The sequence below is a fragment of the Nyctibius grandis genome, chromosome 3 (genome assembly GCF_013368605.1).
Source record: "Nyctibius grandis isolate bNycGra1 chromosome 3, bNycGra1.pri, whole genome shotgun sequence".
NCBI classification, from domain to species: domain Eukaryota; kingdom Metazoa; phylum Chordata; class Aves; order Nyctibiiformes; family Nyctibiidae; genus Nyctibius; species Nyctibius grandis.
The window spans coordinates 12,688,433-12,707,903 of NC_090660.1; the positions used below are offsets into that span (position 1 = coordinate 12,688,433).

The 19,471-nt window shown below is 46.1% G+C and overlaps 1 protein-coding gene across 1 annotated transcript; it reads left to right on the plus strand.

The window, feature by feature from the left end:
- The first annotated feature begins 3,722 nt into the window (after nucleotides 1–3,722).
- GCM2 (glial cells missing transcription factor 2) lies at nucleotides 3,723–8,569 on the plus strand. Its single transcript, XM_068397151.1, has 5 exons — nucleotides 3,723–3,764; nucleotides 5,088–5,340; nucleotides 5,919–6,031; nucleotides 7,368–7,493; nucleotides 7,688–8,569. Exons 1-5 carry the CDS (start codon nucleotides 3,723–3,725, stop codon nucleotides 8,567–8,569), a joined length of 1,416 nt encoding a protein of 471 aa, XP_068253252.1.
- The last annotated feature ends 10,902 nt before the right edge of the window (nucleotides 8,570–19,471 follow it).

Genomic DNA, 19,471 nt, shown 5'->3' on the forward strand with positions numbered 1-19,471 from the left:
ACCAAGACGCCAGGTAAAAGTTAAAACAATAAGTTAAAATCTGGGAAAAAGAGTTAATTATTCTTAACTAGATATATCTGCAGGAAACCTTACACACATAGACAGTTTTTTTTAGTCCTTGAACTTCAGTGTCATGTACTGTGTCAAAATCCACATGGCATTAAGGAGCTTGAATTTTGCTAGGAGGACATGAAAAGTGCCACCCTCCCTCACCACTCAGCAGGACTTATCCCCCCTCTTCCCTCCCCAGCCCCTCCCTTTGTCCTCCTTTCTCGTGTCAAGACACCCACTCTTGGTGCTCAGGACCTCCCTGACACAACGCATGGTGCTAGTGGCATCATAACTCCTATGGAAATTTCCAGAGTACATCAATTCACAGTGAAATAACATTTTAAAAATTCATCAAGCTTTTTCAAGATCATTATTTTAATACTTTAATAAACATATTGCATAGCATCACACACCTATGGCTAACTAGAAATCTATGCTTCACTGAAGGCTCAGATTGGTGGAAGTTTATTAATAATCTCTCCATATAGGAATCTTGAGCAACTGTATCCCTGGAAAGCATCATTACAAGGCAGGATTGCAACATTTTGGATTGAGTATTCCTTGGTACAACTCTGCTAACAGAGAACAAGTGTTAACTGTTCCCTCCTCCTAACTATGCTAGATCCAGCTGTTACTCCTTTTAGGCACAAGTGCATTTCTGCTACTACAAGTATTACCAGCTGAAATTAGTATTGTGCCATTAGAAGAAAAAATACAATTGGAGATTAAATGCATCTGGTTTACTATGTATCTAAAAAGGGACCTTCAAAAAGAGCATGTCAGCTTTTAAAATTATAAAAGCACAAACTGCTCATCAACTCTATTACTAAAATTGTATTTTGCTGGAGCACTTAAAATGAATTTGGAAATTCTATATCATTTCACAGATGGGACTCATCAAAACTCATCTTCTCCTTCCACTGTCAGCTTAAAAAAAAAAAACCACAAGCCCACTAAGTCAGGTAATAAGCAAAGCCATGATGTTAGCTGCTGTACTGCAAGTAATGCAATGGAAGTAAGCATTTTTTCCCCCACTCAGCTCATGCAAGATATTAAGAAAAATATTTTGCTTCTGCAAGGCCAACAAGCCACCCTCTAGTTCTCACTTCCCTGGAGTTCCTTTCCTGATGCAAGAAACCTTATATCACATTAGTAACTTGTACACAGTATTATACTCATCTTTTCTACCAGTCCTTGCTCAATAAACAAACTCGTCCCTTCTCGAAGATCACTTTTAAGGTAGAGCTGAATACATTTCAGCAGCAGCGAAACATTCTGGAATTCGTTCCTGTCCAGCTCCTACAGAAACACAGAGCGCTGGGCTTTATTAGTCTGATACCCGTAGAGCTGGGCATTAAGATGCTTCAGATTATTTATGGTACTCGCCTTTCTCAGTGCTGTGTCTAGCTGATTGACAAGAGATTCGCTGTATTTCTGGGGAGGCTCTATTTCTCTCTCCTGAAGCAGTTCGCTTATTTTCTGAAATCCCTTCCCCTTAAAAGCATCAGTGAGAAGCAATTCGAGCTGCAGAGGGAAGGGAAGCAAATAACTAGCAAGTAAAATCAGCAGGCATTTAAATTGTTGCAGCGCTGATTATGAGACAATACTCATAATGCTATTTTTAAAGTTGTAGGCTTTTTGTTTATTTGTTTTTACTTCATTTGTTTCTTTTTCGTTTTACTGTTACATCAGTCTTAATCCAAAAGAGACAGGACCTTTGAAACTGAATAATCTTAAAGGATACTGAATAAGGAAATAAGCAACTCCTTTAGTACACTCAGTTTCTAATTCTTACCATGTCCCGCAACCATTACAATCATTTCTTCCCACTTACTAAGGAAAAGATTAAGGGGTCTGCTGCACTTCCCACATTACATTAAATGACTAAAAATTCTAGGTCATTCCATATCCATTTAAGAATGCATCTATAAATATAACTACTTGGAAGGTAAAGCTAAGGATGCAATTAGAAGATATTTACATAGTCTTCTGCTCTGGCTGCCATGTTGCCATTCACCCCTCTATTCCGTTCATCACTTTTTTCTTCCTTTGAAAAGAAAAGGGAGAGAAAAAAAAAATAGAGAAAAACACCGCACCTTTTTCTCCCCATAAAGCGGAAGGCTGTTTACTCGCCCCATCTCTCCCCAAAGGCGGGTTTTCCTTCCTTATTTTCTAAGGAAAGTTTCAAAAATCCCCCCACACATCCAAGCTGGAGGTGTACCAAAGCCGCGACCACGAAAACGCCTTGTGTCCGTCCGTCCCCCCCTCACCTCCCGGCCCGGCCGTCCATTCCCCGCCGCAGGGAGCGGCGCTTACCTGGGCCATGGTGGAGGGCTCCGGCTCCGCGGCGGGGGACGGCCCAGGAGCCGAGGGGGTAAAGGTGCTGGGGCTGCTTCACCTCCTCTTTTTCCCCCTCCTCCTCCTCCTCACGACGCCCGCGCGACCGCGGCCAGCTACTGCTGGATACACCCGCGTTTGGAGCGGAGGGGAGACGCTCGCCAGCGATTCCCACAGCTCCGAGCGCTCTCCTTTCTTCACCAACCCTCACTCTGCCCCCAGCTCTGGTAGAGAGGAGAAAAAAAAAAAGCGGGGGGGGACACGGCACACCGGGTTTCGCACCCGCACTAAGCAGCCGCACCTGCGGGGCGGGCGGCGGCTCGGCAGGACCCCTCCGCGCCCAGGTGATGCCGTGCGGCAGCGCGTCCGAGCCGGGGGTACAAATGGGGAGCCCACGAGGGGCTGCTCTCTCTTGGGGCGGGGGTCATAGCTAGTGTTTTCTGCTACAGGCTAGTTTGTATTTTGCAAAACTTTAAGGGTAAAGTTGAGTAAACTTGTAGAGGGGACCAGAGGGGATGGAAGCAAATGAGAAAATCCTTCGGAAGAGGTGGGATCGTTTAAAGGATTATAGTAGCACGAGGCGTTCAACAGTTCCATCTCTATAATGTTATACATGCTTTATCTTTGTTCTTTCTGTTTCTGAGAGCTAAAAAGCGAACTTCTTTTTTTTCCCCAAAAAGCTCCATCGGCTACTTCCTTCCCAAAAGAAGGTAACAAAAAATGTTACCTGTGATTTTCTAATACGCTGAAGCTTTTCTCATAAGCCAGCACTCACTCTAACTTTGTGTTTTAAACCCCGTGTTACAGAGCACAGCGTGAAGAGAGAAGACGCTTAGTAACACTTAATTCGTTTACATCTAAATATAAAGAATATTTAGGGAAGAGCAGGTTATTTGTACGGCCCCTTTGACTCCCTCCAGAGGCTTTTCAAGCTGCGGGCAGCTCGAAATCAAGCATTAGGGGCATCCCGACAGGGCAGAGCTGCGCCTGGCGATAGGCACCGCTCCCGGCCCCCCCGGGAACGGGCAGCAGAGCCCTGCTCCTCCCGGGTTAGAGGGCCAGACCCTGCCCAAAGTTACGGAGGTCACGGTCCCCAGTGCTGGGAGCGGCGGGGACTCCAGCAAGACCCCCTCAGCTGCCCCCCGCCTCCAGGTAACGGCAGCGGAGCCCGCTTGGAGGGCAGAGGGGGGAGCAGAGCCTGCCCACCCAGGTGCGGGGGTGAGGGGCGGTGGTAGCGCTGCTGCCCCGCCTGCGGGGCTGGCTGGGAGCCCCCAACCCGGGGACGCCTCGATCACATAAAAAGGCAGCAGTTGCCGCCCGCCGCCGCCCCCGGCATGAAGCTCACATGGGACATCAACGACCCCAAGCTGCCGCAGGTACTGGGCGGGGGGGGGGGGGGGGGGGGGGGGGGGGGTGCCGTAGAAAAATCCCCGGCCGACTATAACGTGGGGCCAGGCGGCTGGGATGCTAGAGGGAAAAAAACACCTTCCCCCTGAGCAAAGCTTTGGTTTGTGGCTGGCTGACTTCTCCCGCACCTTTTCAAATATAATTATATGGGTCTTGATGGGCTGCAGTAGTACTTACAAAATTGCTTGTAATTAAAATACGGATTTGATGCACAGCTTTGGCCAGCTGTGTATGAACTCCTGAAACAATCTTCAGCTTCACTGTTTGGCCAGTTTCCTTCTCCCTCATCCCCCATTTAAAGAAACATTGAGAAGCATCTTGGATTGACTATTTTCTGCTAGTATAATTTAAGCTATCTAAATATTTCATCTGTCGTTTGATGTGACATTTTCTTGTCAATGAATACTCCACTTTTTTCTAGTTGTGAGCTCCAATGCATTGTTAATTCACAATTTTTTTCATCTTAGAATTTATTTAATTTTACAGACCCCATGCAATTACAGAATGGCTCAACACTGTAAGCGTTCCTAGTTTACCTGCATTCACTGGGATTGCTCACATGTGGTATATATGTACATTAAATGAGTGTTGCAGGAACTCTTTACTTGCACTGTAAATATTTGGAATTTAAAATCTTAGTCATTCTTTCATTGTTCTGGTAATTATACTTTGGTAAGGAACCAGAAAAGCCAGTGAAATCCCAAACTGAAATGTTCTTTCTCTGAACCACTATGTGTATATTGGAAGTATATTTGCAATGGCAAATTTTTTTATTTCTGTTTTTTGGCAGAAGCCTTATTCAACTCATATTAGACGCACTTTAAGAAACCATTCCTTAGCTAAACTTTCTAGTTTCCAGCCTGCAGGTGCACAGTCCCATAAGGAGGAGAACTTAATAGCGTGCATGAGCAGGGTGGCTTCTGTTCTGTCTGGGCACCTCGGTGGTAGACCAGCCAGTAAGTTCTGGTTAACAAGGCCAATATCTTATGGCTGGGTAACCTTGCTGCAAAGAGGCATCTGTGACAACAGACCATGTTGTTATGGATCATGATGCAAAAGAGACTTTCTTTTGAGACATGGAAGCTCAGACTGCTTTTCACCTTTTAAAGAGCATTTCTGAATAAGCTATTCTTTCAATATTTTTTTTCTGCTGCTTGGGTGGCCATGGAAAAAGCCTTTTTTTTCCCCATTATGTATTTTGTAACAGGGCAAAACCATCAGGTTGCCATATCCTGCTAATATTCTCTTGCTCTCTTCCTTGCTGTCTCCCAACCCTGCTTGCCCTGCCACAGGAGCCCAAGCACTTTGATGCCTTCCAGGAATGGCCCGATGGCTACATGCGGCTCGTCTACTCCAGCGAGGAGAAGAATGCGCAGAGACACCTCAGCGGCTGGGCTATGCGCAACACCAACAACCACAACTGCCAGATCCTCAAGAAGTCCTGCTTGGGGGTGGTGGTGTGTGCCAGGAGCTGCACTCTGCCTGGTGGAGCCAGGCTGCAGCTTCGCCCCGCCATATGTGACAAGGCTCGGCAGAAGCAGCAAAGTGAGAGGCACCCAAAGAGAGGCGGGATGACCAAAGGGACCCCATTTCTTTCAGCTGGGCTTAATTTCTAAACTGGGATAGGTGCCATCTGAAAATCAGGAAAACTACTTTGAGGGTGACAGCAGTGGAACAGGCTGCCCAGGGAGGTTGTGGAGTCTCCTTCTCTGGAGATGTTCAGAACCCACCTGGACATGACCATGTGCAACCTGCTCTAGGGGAACCTTCTTTGGCAGGGGGTTGGATTAGATGATCTCCAGAGGCCTCTTCCAACCCCAGCCATTCTGTGATTGCAAAGAGCGTGATGAATATATTTAGTTCTAAACTTCATCAACATTTGTCTGTCAGTAAATACTTCAGGGGAAATGGATCTACAATCCTTTCACTACTTCGCATTTATATCAAGTATACGGCACTAGTCCATACCATTCAGTTATGCTTGGCAGTCTATGTTGTGTTTCCTTGAATACTGTATTTTAATCTGAAATTCAGTGGAGGCTGCTCTTGAGCTCTGTTTACTCTCAGATGACACCCTCACCTTTAACCAGTGTCTTCAGTAGTTTCTTTATCTCTATTTGCAGAGAAAGCCTGCCCGAACTGTAACTCTGCCCTTGAGCTGATTCCTTGCCGAGGACACAGTGGCTATCCAGTCACTAACTTCTGGAGGCTTGATGGCAAAGCAATATTTTTCCAGGTAAAAAGCAGGCATACACATGCACGCACACACATATAAAAATTATATATATAATGATTATATTTAAAAATATCTCTATTATATACATATATATTATATTATCTATTATAATATAATATAATAATACATATATTGTAATATAATATAGATTGTATCTATGTTTAAAAGACAATGTGGTGCTTAGGGATATAGTTTAGTGGTGGACTTGGTAGTTAATGGTTTGACTTGATGATCTTAAAGGTACTTTCCAACCAAAATAACTCCATGATTTTATGATATATATAAAAATTACATCTAAACATATATAGAGAGATATTTGTTTCCCCCTCCCCTTTTTTTCTTCTTTGTCTTTATGTTACACTGAGCATGGTGAGCACAGTAGAGTTCTGGTCCATGACTGGTTCCTCTGTAGTACAAACATGGCAAGAATAAATAAAACAGTAACACTTGGCTGTCTTTTGAAAAGCAGTACTTGAGGGTTAGCTACATTCAGTTTTAACTATAACATCATTATAGGTGTCTAAAATTCTCCTGATTATGGTACACAAATATGAATAAAAATGTTGTCCTGTGCATTGGTGTGTCTGACGACTGAATCTCACCAAGGACTTAATATTTATTTTCTATTAAATAAATGGGGAAAGGAAAGCCTTACTTAAATTGCACAAGTTCAAATGGGAAAAATCTGCTCCATATGAAAATAACCTTTGAATTCTAAAAGGATTTTAAAACTTGCCAGAAAAAAAGGGAATTTAGAAAGCTAAAATTTGAAATTTCTTGGATACATAAGTCTGTGCATCCATAGATGTTTTGAAGCATCTTTAGATGGCTTTCTAGTGTATACTTTTCAGTCCTACTCAATAAGGTGTTCATTGTTTTTAGAGTAGAGAATATTTGTCATCTAGTGGTGTGAAACCTCTTCAAAGGCTATTTATGCTGTTTTAGCAGTGGTTGTTATAAAGCAGAACTGAGATCCTGGACTGCAGAAAACCAACTAAACTAAATTCATAATCCTTTTTTTTTTTTGCCTTGGTTCTGATCAGCTACTCCTGAATGTCACAGATGTAGGTAACATCATTGTTCCTTCACCATCCAGCCTTGCAGCTCTGCAGTCCTCACCAAGTCCTCCTTCACTTTTTACTTCTATCTACCTGCAAATCATGATTTATTTTAATTTTTTAAAATTTAATCCCTCATTTTTGTTTAGTTTCTCCTCCCTGTTCTCTTGTGAGAAATCACAGTCCATGCTGTGGCTACCTCTCATTCTACTTACTGTATTTTCTCTTCTTTTACCCCCTTCCAGTTCACATTTAATACTTTGTTAATCCTAATTTAGGCTAAAGGAGTCCATGACCACCCCAGGCCAGAGAGTAAATTGGAGGCAGAGGCAAGACGAAGTGCAATTAAGAAGCAAATGTCCTCTTCTCACCATTCCCAGAAAAAGAGACCTCTACATTCAGAGGTAAGTCAAAGTCATCAGTCAATTAAAAAGGTGTCATAAGCATGTACTGGGGATCCCAGGGCAAAACAAAGCTTTACATCATTCTACATCTGTTCATTTGGGGCTGAAGTGAGCAACAGCACAAGTGTTGAGCATACACATGTGTGTGGGCAGCATCCATTCCTGAATCTCAAATAGCTACTTATCCCTTGCAGGCAGGAAGGTACCACGACAGCAGCAGCTATGTCAATAACGTACAGAATCTGCCCTGCATGGATGGCCCAGAAAGAGTTGGCATTATTGCAGACACCAGTTTTTCAATTCCAGCTCAGTCTTACCCTTCACTGCAAAACACTGATCTCTACAAAGCATCTTATGACTCAGCCAACTTCCAAGAGGACCAGCTATTGCCATATCCAAAGTGCCCCAATCCAAGGATCTACATGCCCAGGCCACGCAGCTATGAGTTTGGAGTTCCTACCTTTGTAAGCTCCAGCCCGTACCCAACGTTTTACAAAGATCTGGCAAGTCCTGCCACTGACGCTGACCCCCTTGGTCTGAATGGATCTCACTATAACACTGTGACTGTCCATGATAAGAGCTTTGATAACCCTGGCAGACATTACGGACTGAAACCAGCTTGGGGGAAAACTGGCAGCGGAGACCGGAGTGACTATGGACAGATGCAAACAAGCACTAACCACCCTTACTATGGCGGGGACTACCCCTGCAGGTATGGTCCCAGCCCCTCTCCCATAGCCCCACCGTTGCAAACTGTCATCACAACCACCACCAAGGTGTCCTACCAGGCCTACAAGCCGCCCACACTGAAATACAGCGACAACCTCTGCGATATGAAAAATCTTCAGAGCTATACCCACATGGCAGAAAATGTCTCGGGTGCTATCTATTCGGGGATGAAGATTCAGGAAGACTTTGGGATGATAAAGTCAGCGTTGCTCTATCATCAAGACCCAGTCCCCACAAAGTCCAAACCAGCTGAGAACATGGAGACCTATCAGTATGGGCCACCACTGGGCAACAGCTATGCTGAGCACGAAGGACAGACCTTGAGGTTTGAGAGTGCTGAATACTGACTAAATGTTGCCTAAATGGCAAATATGTGCAAATGGGAAAATATATTCTCTTGCTGACCATGTGCATGCTAAGCCCAGTGGTTTGGGATTGAGGAGAGGTGAGGAAGCAGTACATCACAACAGCTTATACCCCAAAAGTGCATTTCTGGAGCTGTGCTGAGTGAAGTGTATTTCACACACAATTTCAAACCAGCCCCGCCTAATCTCTAAAATGGCACGAAGAGCTGAGCCCCAAACATGCCTGGGCGAAGGCAGCATGGAGGCACAGCACCTCTGGAAGTCAACAGCCTCCTCTGACAGGGGATGCAATCCAGTTGTAGCCACAACTCCTGCCAGATGCCTCCATCTCTGCTAGAAAGTGCTCAGTCTGTGAAAAATAAAATGCTTACCAAGTAATGGCAAAAAAAAAAGATGAAGGGGGTAGCTATAGATTATAGTCAACTGAAAGAAATGACAGAAAGTGAAAGAAATGAAAGCAAGACAATTTGCTGAATAATTCACCTGAATGGTCCGTTCACCTGCCGTGATCCATTTGATGAATGGAAAGACCAGCTAGGTTTCTCTGAAATGAGAAATGAAAAACCTGCGTGCTAACTCCATGTTGCTTTTTGATCCCCTCCATCAAGAGTACAGACTGTCCAGCCTTTCTATGCAAAAAGGAAAGCCCAGGCACAGTCCCACTGCCACTGAGAACTGACCCCCTGCAACACTTGACCTGGAGGCAAGAAGGCTCCGGTGACCCCCGCTGAGCACGTCAGGTGGGTGTCCAGGTTGCATATATGGTCCTGAAAATCATTAGGAGTGAAACTGCTTTTTGTCTAAAGGGGTCCAGCAGGCTGGTCAGACCAATACTGCGCAGGTATTGCTGCAGAAATTCACTTTATCCACAAATGCAACTCCGTCCTCTCTAAAAAAAGCAACATCTTAGCTGCTTAGCAGTACAGGTCAGCGCCAAATGCACCTTCCTGGGTTGCCTTTCTGCACTCTGCCTCTCCATTAGGTCGTTCTCTTTCCTCCAAGGAACTTCTCATCATTTTTCTCTCTGCAATCATAACTCCCCCTGACAGCACTTTTTTTCTGGAAATGAAGCAACCGACAAACTGAGAGGTCAGAAAACAATTTCCAGACACCGCGAGTTAACCAAAGAAAACATAAGGACTTGCATCCCCAAATTCTTAGCTAATTGAACTACTTCCCCAGTAGGCCAGGAAGGAGAAGAAATGGAGGAGCACTGCTGGTTTAAAACCTAGGTGCTTTGAAAGCTGCCTAGTACTGGGGAATGGAACCCATACTGAAACTGTGCGTGTAGACACAGGGGGTTGGTCAGGACAGAATTTCTCATTATTAGTAAGTTACCAAGTATCTTTAACTTTTTGGACATTCAAATATTTTGGAAAATCTGGTGTTTGTATATTTTTGCTATGCTTTGAGTAACAGTATGCTACTGTACCCTTTCAATAAACAGGAAATTTAGGAGGCGGATCAGGAGCGAGTTGAGAGTTTGTGGGTGCGAATTAAGGGGCAGGCTGGCAGGGGTGATACTGTTGTGGGTGTCTATTACAGGCCACCGGATCAGGATGAGGAGGGTGATGAGGCCTTCTACAGGCAGCTGAGAGCAGTCTCGCAATTACAGGGCCTGGTTGTTGTGGGGGATTTCAACTACCCTGATATTTGCTGGGAGGCCTACTCAGCCAGCCATCCCCAGTCCAGGAGGTTCCCCCAGTGCGTTGATGATAACTTTCTGATGCAAATGGTGGATGAGCCAACTAGGAGAGGAGCGCTGCTGGATCTTATCCTCACTAACAAGGAGGGTCTGGTTGAAGAGGTGAAGGTTGAGGGCAGCCTTGGTTGTAGTGACCATGAGATGGTAGAGTTCAGGATCTCATGTGGCAGGACCAGAATAGCTAGCAGAATCACAACCCTGAACTTCAGGAGGGCCAACTTTGGCCTTTTCAAGCAATTGCTAGAGGAAATCCCATGGGACAGGGTACTAGAAGGTAAGGGGGCCCAACATAGTTGGTTAGCATTCAAGGACTGCTTCTTCCGAGCTCAAGATCAGAGCATCCCAACAGGTAGGAAGTCAAGGAAGGGTACCAAGAGACCTGCATGGTTGAACAGGGAACTGCTGGGCAAACTCAAGTGGAAGAAGAGAGTGTACAGATCATGGAAGGAGGGGCTGGCCACTTGGGAGGAGTATAAGTCTGTTGTCAGAGGATGTAGGGAGGCAACTAGGAAAGCTAAGGCCTCCTTGGAATTAAACCTTGCAAGAGAGGTCAAGGACAACAGAAAGGGCTTCTTCAAATACATTGCAGGTAAAGCCAACACTAGAGGCAATGTAGGCCCACTGATGAATGAGGTGGGGGCCCTGGAGACAGAGGATAAAAAGAAGGCGGAGTTACTGAATGCCTTCTTTGCCTCTGTCTATACTGTTGGAGGCTGTCCTGAGGAGCCCCGGACCCCTGAGGCCTCAGAAGAAGTCAGGATAGAGGAGGAATCTGTCTTGGTTGATGAGGGCTGGGTCAGGGACCAATTAAGCAACCTGGACGTCCATAAATCCATGGGCCCTGATGGGATGCACCCGCGGGTGCTGAGGGAGCTGGCGGAAGTCATTGCTAGGCCACTCTCCATCATCTTTGCTAAGTCGTGGGCAACGGGAGAGGTGCCTGAGGACTGGAGGAAAGCGAACGTCACTCCAGTCTTCAAAAAGGGCAGGAAGGAGGACCCGGGTAACTATAGACCGGTCAGCCTCACCTCCATCCCCGGAAAGGTGATGGAGCAACTTGTCCTTGGTGCTGTCTCTAGACACATCAAGGATAGGGGGATCATTAGGGGCACTCAGCATGGCTTCACCAACGGGAAGTCTTGTTCAACCAACTTGATAGCCTTTTATGAGGATGTTACCCGGTGGGTAGATGATGGTAAAGCTGTGGATGTGGTCTATCTCGATTTCAGTAAAGCGTTTGACACGGTCTCCCACAGCATCCTCGCAGCTAAACTGGGGAAGTGTGGTCTGGATGATCGGGTAGTGAGGTGGATTGTGAACTGGCTGAAGGAAAGAAGCCAGAGAGTAGTGGTCAGCGGGACAGAGTCCAGTTGGAGGTCTGTGTCTAGCAGAGTTCCGCAAGGGTCGGTTCTGGGACCAGTTCTATTCAATATATTCATTAATGACTTGGATGAGGGATTAGAGTGCGCTGTCAGCAAGTTCGCTGATGACACAAAACTGGGAGGAGTGGCTGATGCGCCGGAAGGCTGCGCAGCCATTCAGAGAGACCTGGACAGGCTGGAGAGTTGGGCGGGGAGAAATTTAATGAAATATAATAAGGGCAAGTGTAGAGTCCTGCATCTGGGCAAGAACAACCCCATGTACCAGTACAAGTTGGGGACAGAGCTGTTGGAGACCAGCGTAGGGGGAAAGGGACCTGGGGGTCCTAGTGGACAACAGGATGACCATGAGCCAGCAGTGTGCCCTTGTGGCCAAGAAGGCCAATGGCATCCTGGGGTGTATTAGAAGGGGTGTGGTTAGTAGGTCGAGAGAGGTTCTCCTCCCCCTCTACTCTGCCCTGGTGAGGCCGCATCTGGAGTATTGTGTCCAGTTCTGGGCCCCTCAGTTCAAGAAGGACAGGGAACTGCTAGAGAGAGTCCAGCGCAGAGCCATGAAGATGATTAAGGGAGTGGAACATCTCCCTTATGAGGAGAGGCTGAGGGAGCTGGGTCTCTTTAGCTTGGAGAAGAGGAGACTGAGGGGTGACCTCATTAATGTTTATAAATATGTAAAGGGCAAGTGTCAAGAGGATGGAGCCAGGCTCTTCTCAGTGACATCCCTTGACAGGACAAGGGGCAATGGGTGCAAGCTGGAGCACAGGAGGTTCCACTTAAATTTGAGGAAAAACTTCTTTACGGTGAGGGTGACTGAACACTGGAACAGGCTGCCCAGAGAGGTTGTGGAGTCTCCTTCTCTGGAGACATTCAAAACCCGCCTGGACGCGTTCCTGTGTGATATGGTCTAGGCAATCCTGCCCCAGCAGGGTGATTGGACTAGATGATCTTTTGAGGTCCCTTCCAATCCCTAACATTCTGTGATTCTGTGAAATCACAGTTAAAAACAAAGCACCACATAAACTAACATGAGCAGCTGGCTCGTTGGCTTTGACATACAGAACCTTGTAATGCTGTCATCAAACCGCTAAACAAATCTTACTTGCAAAGCATGGTGTACAAATACCTGAGTTTTTAAAATCATTATTTCTGCTATAGTTTTTTTCTTTCTTTTTGTATTTTTATGAAAACAATGTGTGCACTCTGATATGTGAAATTGAGCCCCACAGGAATTTAGCTAATAGCATCCTGTTTCAGCAGTGGATTGTTCAGCATTTTAAAAATTCAAGCCATGTTGAAGCTGGAATTTACAAAAAGACTAAATTAATTCATCTGCAGCAAGCTTCCCTTGTCTTTTAGGGTATTTACTGTATACCTCACTTGTTAATCTCTCATGGCAATTCTTCTACCAGGTGTTTTAAATTACTGATAAGAACCAATTCAGGTGAGCAACATCAGTTTGATGATTAGCCCATATATTAACCTTAAAAAAAAAAAAAGTTACCACCCAGAAAGACTGATGCAAAGTTTCAGAGTTTAGGAACACGTAACACTATGCTCGTTTACAGAACTGAGATTTCTCATCTGTACTCCAAATCATATTGAGGTATTTGGCATGTAGAATAAAAATCCAGATTTACAGCCTTCTAACTCTAGATGAAAAAGAAACACATTGGAGGGGAATAAGGGCAAACAAAATGACTAAAAAATATCAAAAGTTTCACAGTAGATGCAAAAGTCAAAGAAAATTCTAAGGCTGTAAGTTCCTCCTTTTTATATTGATTTACCGGAGTTAGACAACCGCAGTTCAAGCTTCAAGTGTATTAAAACATTCAGACAAGCTGGAGGGGGGGGTTATGCTGTTAATATTACTGGTACAAAACTTGTCATTGTAACTGTATGCTTAAATCATTGTGCCATGCTCTTAAACACAGCATTTTAAGCAGAACTTTGTACACTAGTCAAAATGCAGCCAATTGTGTTAAGATGCTATTTCTGGGTGTGGACTTACTTCTAATAAACATGACAGCTGTTTAAGCACAGTAAAAAGCTACGGTAGCAATTACCTCACTGCATCATCTGTAGCACTAGAACAAATAAAACCTCTCTAAAGGTTATTGCAGTCTTTCTTCACTTTGCTCCCTTTCATGCACAAGTGTCTGGGATAAGATATCTGTATGTTACCTTTTTCAGATAAAAGGTCAGATGGATAACGTCTAGTATTGTACATATTTTTTTCTCCAAAATATATAAAGGCAATGCGAGCTTCTGTAACAAAAAAGCTGAAATTGAAAGCCTCCTTACTTTAAAAGTGTGTTTCCCAAGCAAAGCAACATCCTGAAGAAAGATGCACTTGTGAGTAAGCATCTTCTCTTCCATTAATCATCCCCTTCAAGTGCGGTTTCTGGTCCTGCCTTGAGCACAGGAGAGGAGCCTCTCGCCAGCCCACATCCTGTACTGTGGCAGACATCTTCATCTAACAAATTCCAGTTGTTATGGCAAAGTCACAGAGGGAGGGGGAAGAAGGTGCTTTCAAACCTCGGCCAAGGGTGGTTCCATCTTCACATGGACTACAAGGGCCCTACTGAGGTAAAAGTACTATCTGTCCCCAGGCTGAAGCTGCCCTTTGTATGAAAACAGCAGCCTCTTAATGGCAAAGTTTAAAAGCCCAAGCGTTGAATGGGTGCCTCCCAGAGACAAGAGGCCACATGACAAAGTTCTTCAACCGCGTACCCACCAAATGCAGCCGTATGTCACACATCTGATGTGGGCAGCTACATGTGGGCATCATCTTGTGGTCCCATCTCCTCCTGCTGGGAGGACAGAGCCTGGTGCACTGTCCCACTCCATGGCCACGTGTGTCCACCCAGTCCTGCCAAAGACCTCCGGTGAGAGTCCAAGCAATATGCTTAGCCCTTGCTCCTCTTCCAAAAGCAGGTTACCTCTGGGCTTTTCAAATACACTAAATGCTACAAACAAGGCACACAGAAACTTGGCTATTTTGGGCTTACTGGGCTTGAGGTAGTTGATCTTGTTTGGCGTACAGACTGTCATCTTTAAAGATAGAGGCAAGCTTTCCTCCAAACTTTATGGCTGCAAACCAGAGCTTCTCTATGGACACTGATGATGCAACAGAGCAGAATATGATTTCTGAAACTGTCTTGGTTTTGTTTTTCCCCTGGAGGTTTTCTGGGATTTTTTTCTGGATTTCTAGGGGTTTTTCTTGTGTCTTTTTGGGGGAAGCTATCTAGTACAACCCAGCTGCTCCCATTCACAAAAGCAGATTGTGCTTCTTGAGAGACAACAGGCTGCACAATGCATTTCTAGAGATGCAGGAGGTCTTCTGGAGAGCTGGATTACACATTTAGGGAAGTTCATGTCATTCCCACCCTAATCAATAGCAGTCACATGCAGATAAAAAGAGAAGAATGGAGACCTTTAATGTTGGAGTAGTTCCTCCGAACATGCAGAGTGAGAAGTTAGCCCTGGCCTGTTAAAATCCCTCTGCCTGAGAAGTAATGAGACCAGCATATGGTGGTGTCCCTTGTCTGGATAACTGCCTTTGGTGTTCTAGCTGTGTAAAGTAAATATCTGCCTGTCACTCATGAGCAAAGAGAGGGTGAACCTGTTACTGTTTAGGTAGCACTACAGTTGGGATTGTGCAAAATGGAGAGTGCATTTCAACACAACACCTCCGTGGGCTCGTAGGAGTCCATATGCAACACGAGGATCAGTGGGATGAGACAGGTGCAAATAAGTATCACACAGAAACATCGCTCATTTGGCTCAAATTCATTCAAACAAACAGAAACCAAATTAAGTTTACACAACTCCTATTAGCTTCAACATGCATTCTGTCACTTGTGATGGTGTTTGGGAGAAGTTGGTTTCTGACACTTAGGCTGGCATTTGAGCAAAGCATCGCCACCTTTAAAGACCACAACCAAAGACAGTTCTTTCAACAGAAAATTAGCAGTGGGTCTGCTCCTGTTGTTGTGTAAAACAAGCAGGGAAGCAGGTGCACGAGGATGTTCTTGGTGGTCCTTTCGCAAGGTTCACAAACATCGCTGCAGTTCCCAGGTCTCTTTGTTCCAGCCTGTTGCCTTTCCTTCAGTTTCCTGGTTCACAGCAAGAGCACAGGGCAGCATCTCTCTCCTGTCCTTATGACAAAATGAAGTGTTAAGTGACTGGGTTGCAGTGCTTGTCCTGCAACTCTGCACCATGTTGCAGTTTGCCTTAAACACTGGCAAGTTCTGTCTACAGCCTTTCTGTCTTCATGCATGTGAAATGTTGGGGAGTGTTACAGAAAGTACCAACAATTGATAGACACAAGGTCCTGGTAACAGAATTTAGACTTCAATGCTGCACCTGCGTGAAAAGAATACTGAAATTATTTAAACATCATATCCCTTGCTTGTGCCAGATCTCTTTTAAAAGTGACTGTAATTAGACTACAAATGCCCCAGAAGCAACCAAGAACATTTTTCCAGGGAATTCCCAGCTAAGAGCATGAAAGCGGCTGCAGCTTCCTTCCCTTCCACAGTCTAATCTCTTTGGAGAAGAGATTACATTTTCACAAACCAGTCTTACAGGCCACATAACACTCAGGCACGCAAGCACACCAAGATCCCAGGAAACCTCACGTTAGCCCCATGGCCCTGCAGAGGAAGGTAGCTGGAGGGAATAGCTGTGGAAACTGGGTGGCAGCACCAGAGGAAGAGGAGGGAGCCCATCACTGGGAAAGAAAGGCAGCTGCAGGACAAGGCTAAGCTGAAGAGATGGAAAGGACACAAGGGCAGGGAGGGGACATCACAGGGCAACTGCTGCACCATTGCCACTGACGGTGGAGACGGACTTCCATGCACATAATGGATACACATAATAATGTTCAAACTCATCCTTACAGGTGAACACATGGTTAAATGCTTTGCTATGTATGATCAGCTCCTGTTGAATCTCTGCCTGAATCCTGCCCGCGTGGGTGATGGTACCTTCTCCCTACTCACATCCAAGTCTCACCTTTGAACTTCATTTTACCCGGGAGGCACCTCTGATGTTTTATTTCAATAAAGGAAATGGGCATATTCTGTTTCGGAAAATATAATGTTGTTTTCTTGTACTTCCATTTCAGCAAACTATGTGTGAGTGGTTGAATCCTTTGGATTCCAGAAAACCGATTCCCATAGCCCCATGTTCCACCCAGTTGACTTGAGGTAGAAGCAATTCATCTGTCAACGGTGCTTAAACCATCACAAAGTTACCACGCCAGCTAATGAGGAACAGGACAGGGGAAAAAAAAGGTATAACTAAGACAGCTTCCCCTTTTTGCTCAGCAAGTCTGAGCGGCCAGCTTGGTGAAGCAGATATGGATCTGAATTTCTAAAACAATTTTCTGCCTTTCCTTCCATGGTGCCACTAGTAGTTACAGTGTTGAAAAGATCTCCTCCTTTTCTTGCCCTTGCTCTCAAAAAACATGAAAAAATAGGAAGTTCAAACTAATGTTGAGAATTAAAGCTTAAAATGGGACTCCACTGCCAAAATCACTCTCTGACTCATTTATTATTAAACCATTTTTATTAACCATGCCTTCTGTATACACTGGAGAAATGTGTGTTACAATGGACCGAGAAGAAATGTCAGGATTATTTTTGTAATAGAAATATATATAATTTTAGAATACATATAGCATTCAAAGTCTCCCCCCTGCATCAATATTAGCAATGTGCATTTAAATAAATTGCTTGCAATAAATAACAAAAGAAAAATGCTAACAGACTTCATTGCAGCTGTGAATATTGCAGACAGGAATTTCTGTACAAATCCTACGTATGTGGTGGCTTAGCTGGTGGCTTTATTTAATATATAATTAACAATAGTAAAGACCCTCTCAAGATGATCTCGTGTATCGTGGTGCCACCTTCAAGAAACATGGGACATGGCTCTTGTCGTCATCACAGACCCTATTTTACACGACTCCCTTTCTCACACAGTTTTGGCTCATCACTGCTTCCCACACCGGTATTCGGTCATCGCCTGCCATCTTCTCTCTGGCCCTGCTCTGAAAGCCCTCCTGGACACCACCTGCACACCCAGACGAGTTGTTAGCAGAAAACAGTAACCAAGAAAACTCTCCGAACCAAATGATTGTTTAGAAAGCCGACACTGGTTTATTGCAGCGCTGAGTGCATGGGGAAATCTCTCCTCCTAGCACGCACATGTAGGGACAAAAGCACACTCGTTATATACGTTATAGAAAAATGAATATTTGTACAATTCCCGAGAAAAGCCCGCCTATTCTAAGAAACCTTATGCATATGCTAATACATTGTGTAACTGTTTCTGCGCATGCGTACTGAATTGGGGAAGGGGTCTTGGGTGGGCTCTAGTGGTCGTAATCCCCCCCATAGTGATGCTGTCCGCTGTATGACCACGCTTCTGCACAAGCATAGTTGAGGCCTTTATGTTGACACGTGCAGGTGGCTCCAAGGAAAACATCCTGTTCTGGTTCTTACAGGATTTATCTCTTATCCTGGCGCCAGAGCTGCGAATCGAGTCACTTAAGACACTACAAAGATGTTGTTCGAAGCCTTGTTTATCTTCTTTGTAATTAGTGAGAAATTTAACGGAGACCTTGGATTCTCTACCAATAAGCACAAGCAAGAGCCGGTGACAACACTGCCTGCAAAACACACAGTTGGTTTCAGAAAAGGCAGTTATTCGGCTGAAAGGAAAAATCACTGAAATAAAAATGTGTTCTGTCTAAAGGTTACACAGGGGCGGCCTTTCGGGGCCTGCTTTGAGGCCTACTTCTACTAAACCCTCTGGTATCACTGTCAGTGCCCCCCCCACGTGCCCGCGCACGCCCTTCGGCACGCGCACGCCCTCGCCCCTGCGCACACGCGCGCCGCCCGGCACCCCCGCCCGCGCCTCGCAGGGCCCGCCTGCTGCGCCACGTGACCACGGCGAGAGGGGCGGGGCCGGCGGCGGGCCCCATCCCGCCCTCGCGCCGTCGCCCCGGCGACCAGGCAGAGCGGCCCGGCGGCGCTTGGCGTTGGTGGGAGGCGGCAGCTGCCCGGCTGGCACCGCCCGTAGCGCCGCAGTGAGTGGGTGGCCGCGCTCGGTGGCGGCGGGGAGGGGGGCTGGGTTCCCGGTGGGGGCGGTGGGCGTCCCGGGCGGGTGTCCGTGTCGCCGTCCCGCATGTCCAGGGCCGGGCCGCTCGGGGCGGCCCCAGGGTCCCACCGGGAAGAAGGAGCTGCCGGTTTAGGCTGGAGCGGGAGCAGCGCGGGGAGCGCCGTCCGTCCCCGAGCAGGACGGCCGCTCCCGGCGCCGGGCCGGTGTGAGGTGGCCGGGTCCCTGGTGTCCTTCCCTCGCGTGTGTGAGGAGCTTCCCGCTCCTTGGTGCTGGGCTTAGGGGCGAGAGCTCTGGGTGGGTGGGCAGGGCGTGGAGAGGGGGATCCTGCCTGCTTTGGCTCGGGTAAGGCAGGCCCAGGCCTTGACGGCCCGAGATGTTCAGAGTTAATTAAAGGCGGTGAATTTTTATTCATGAGAATCAGGTCTTGAGTTTCATAGCCTGAATAAGCGAGAGGAGACTTGGGCTCCCCTTTCTGCTGTGAGCATGTATTAAGGGAGATAACTGAATGCCATCAGGTGAAACTAAAACCGGTGTGGAAACAGGCATTTATTGAAACTTACAGTGGTGCAGAGATGTTGAAAGATGAGTAGGCTGTGTTCCTTCCATCCAAGTCCTCCACCCAAGGCTGGAGACTCAAAAGTCCGGCAGCAGGTCTCACTGAAACCATTACTGTCC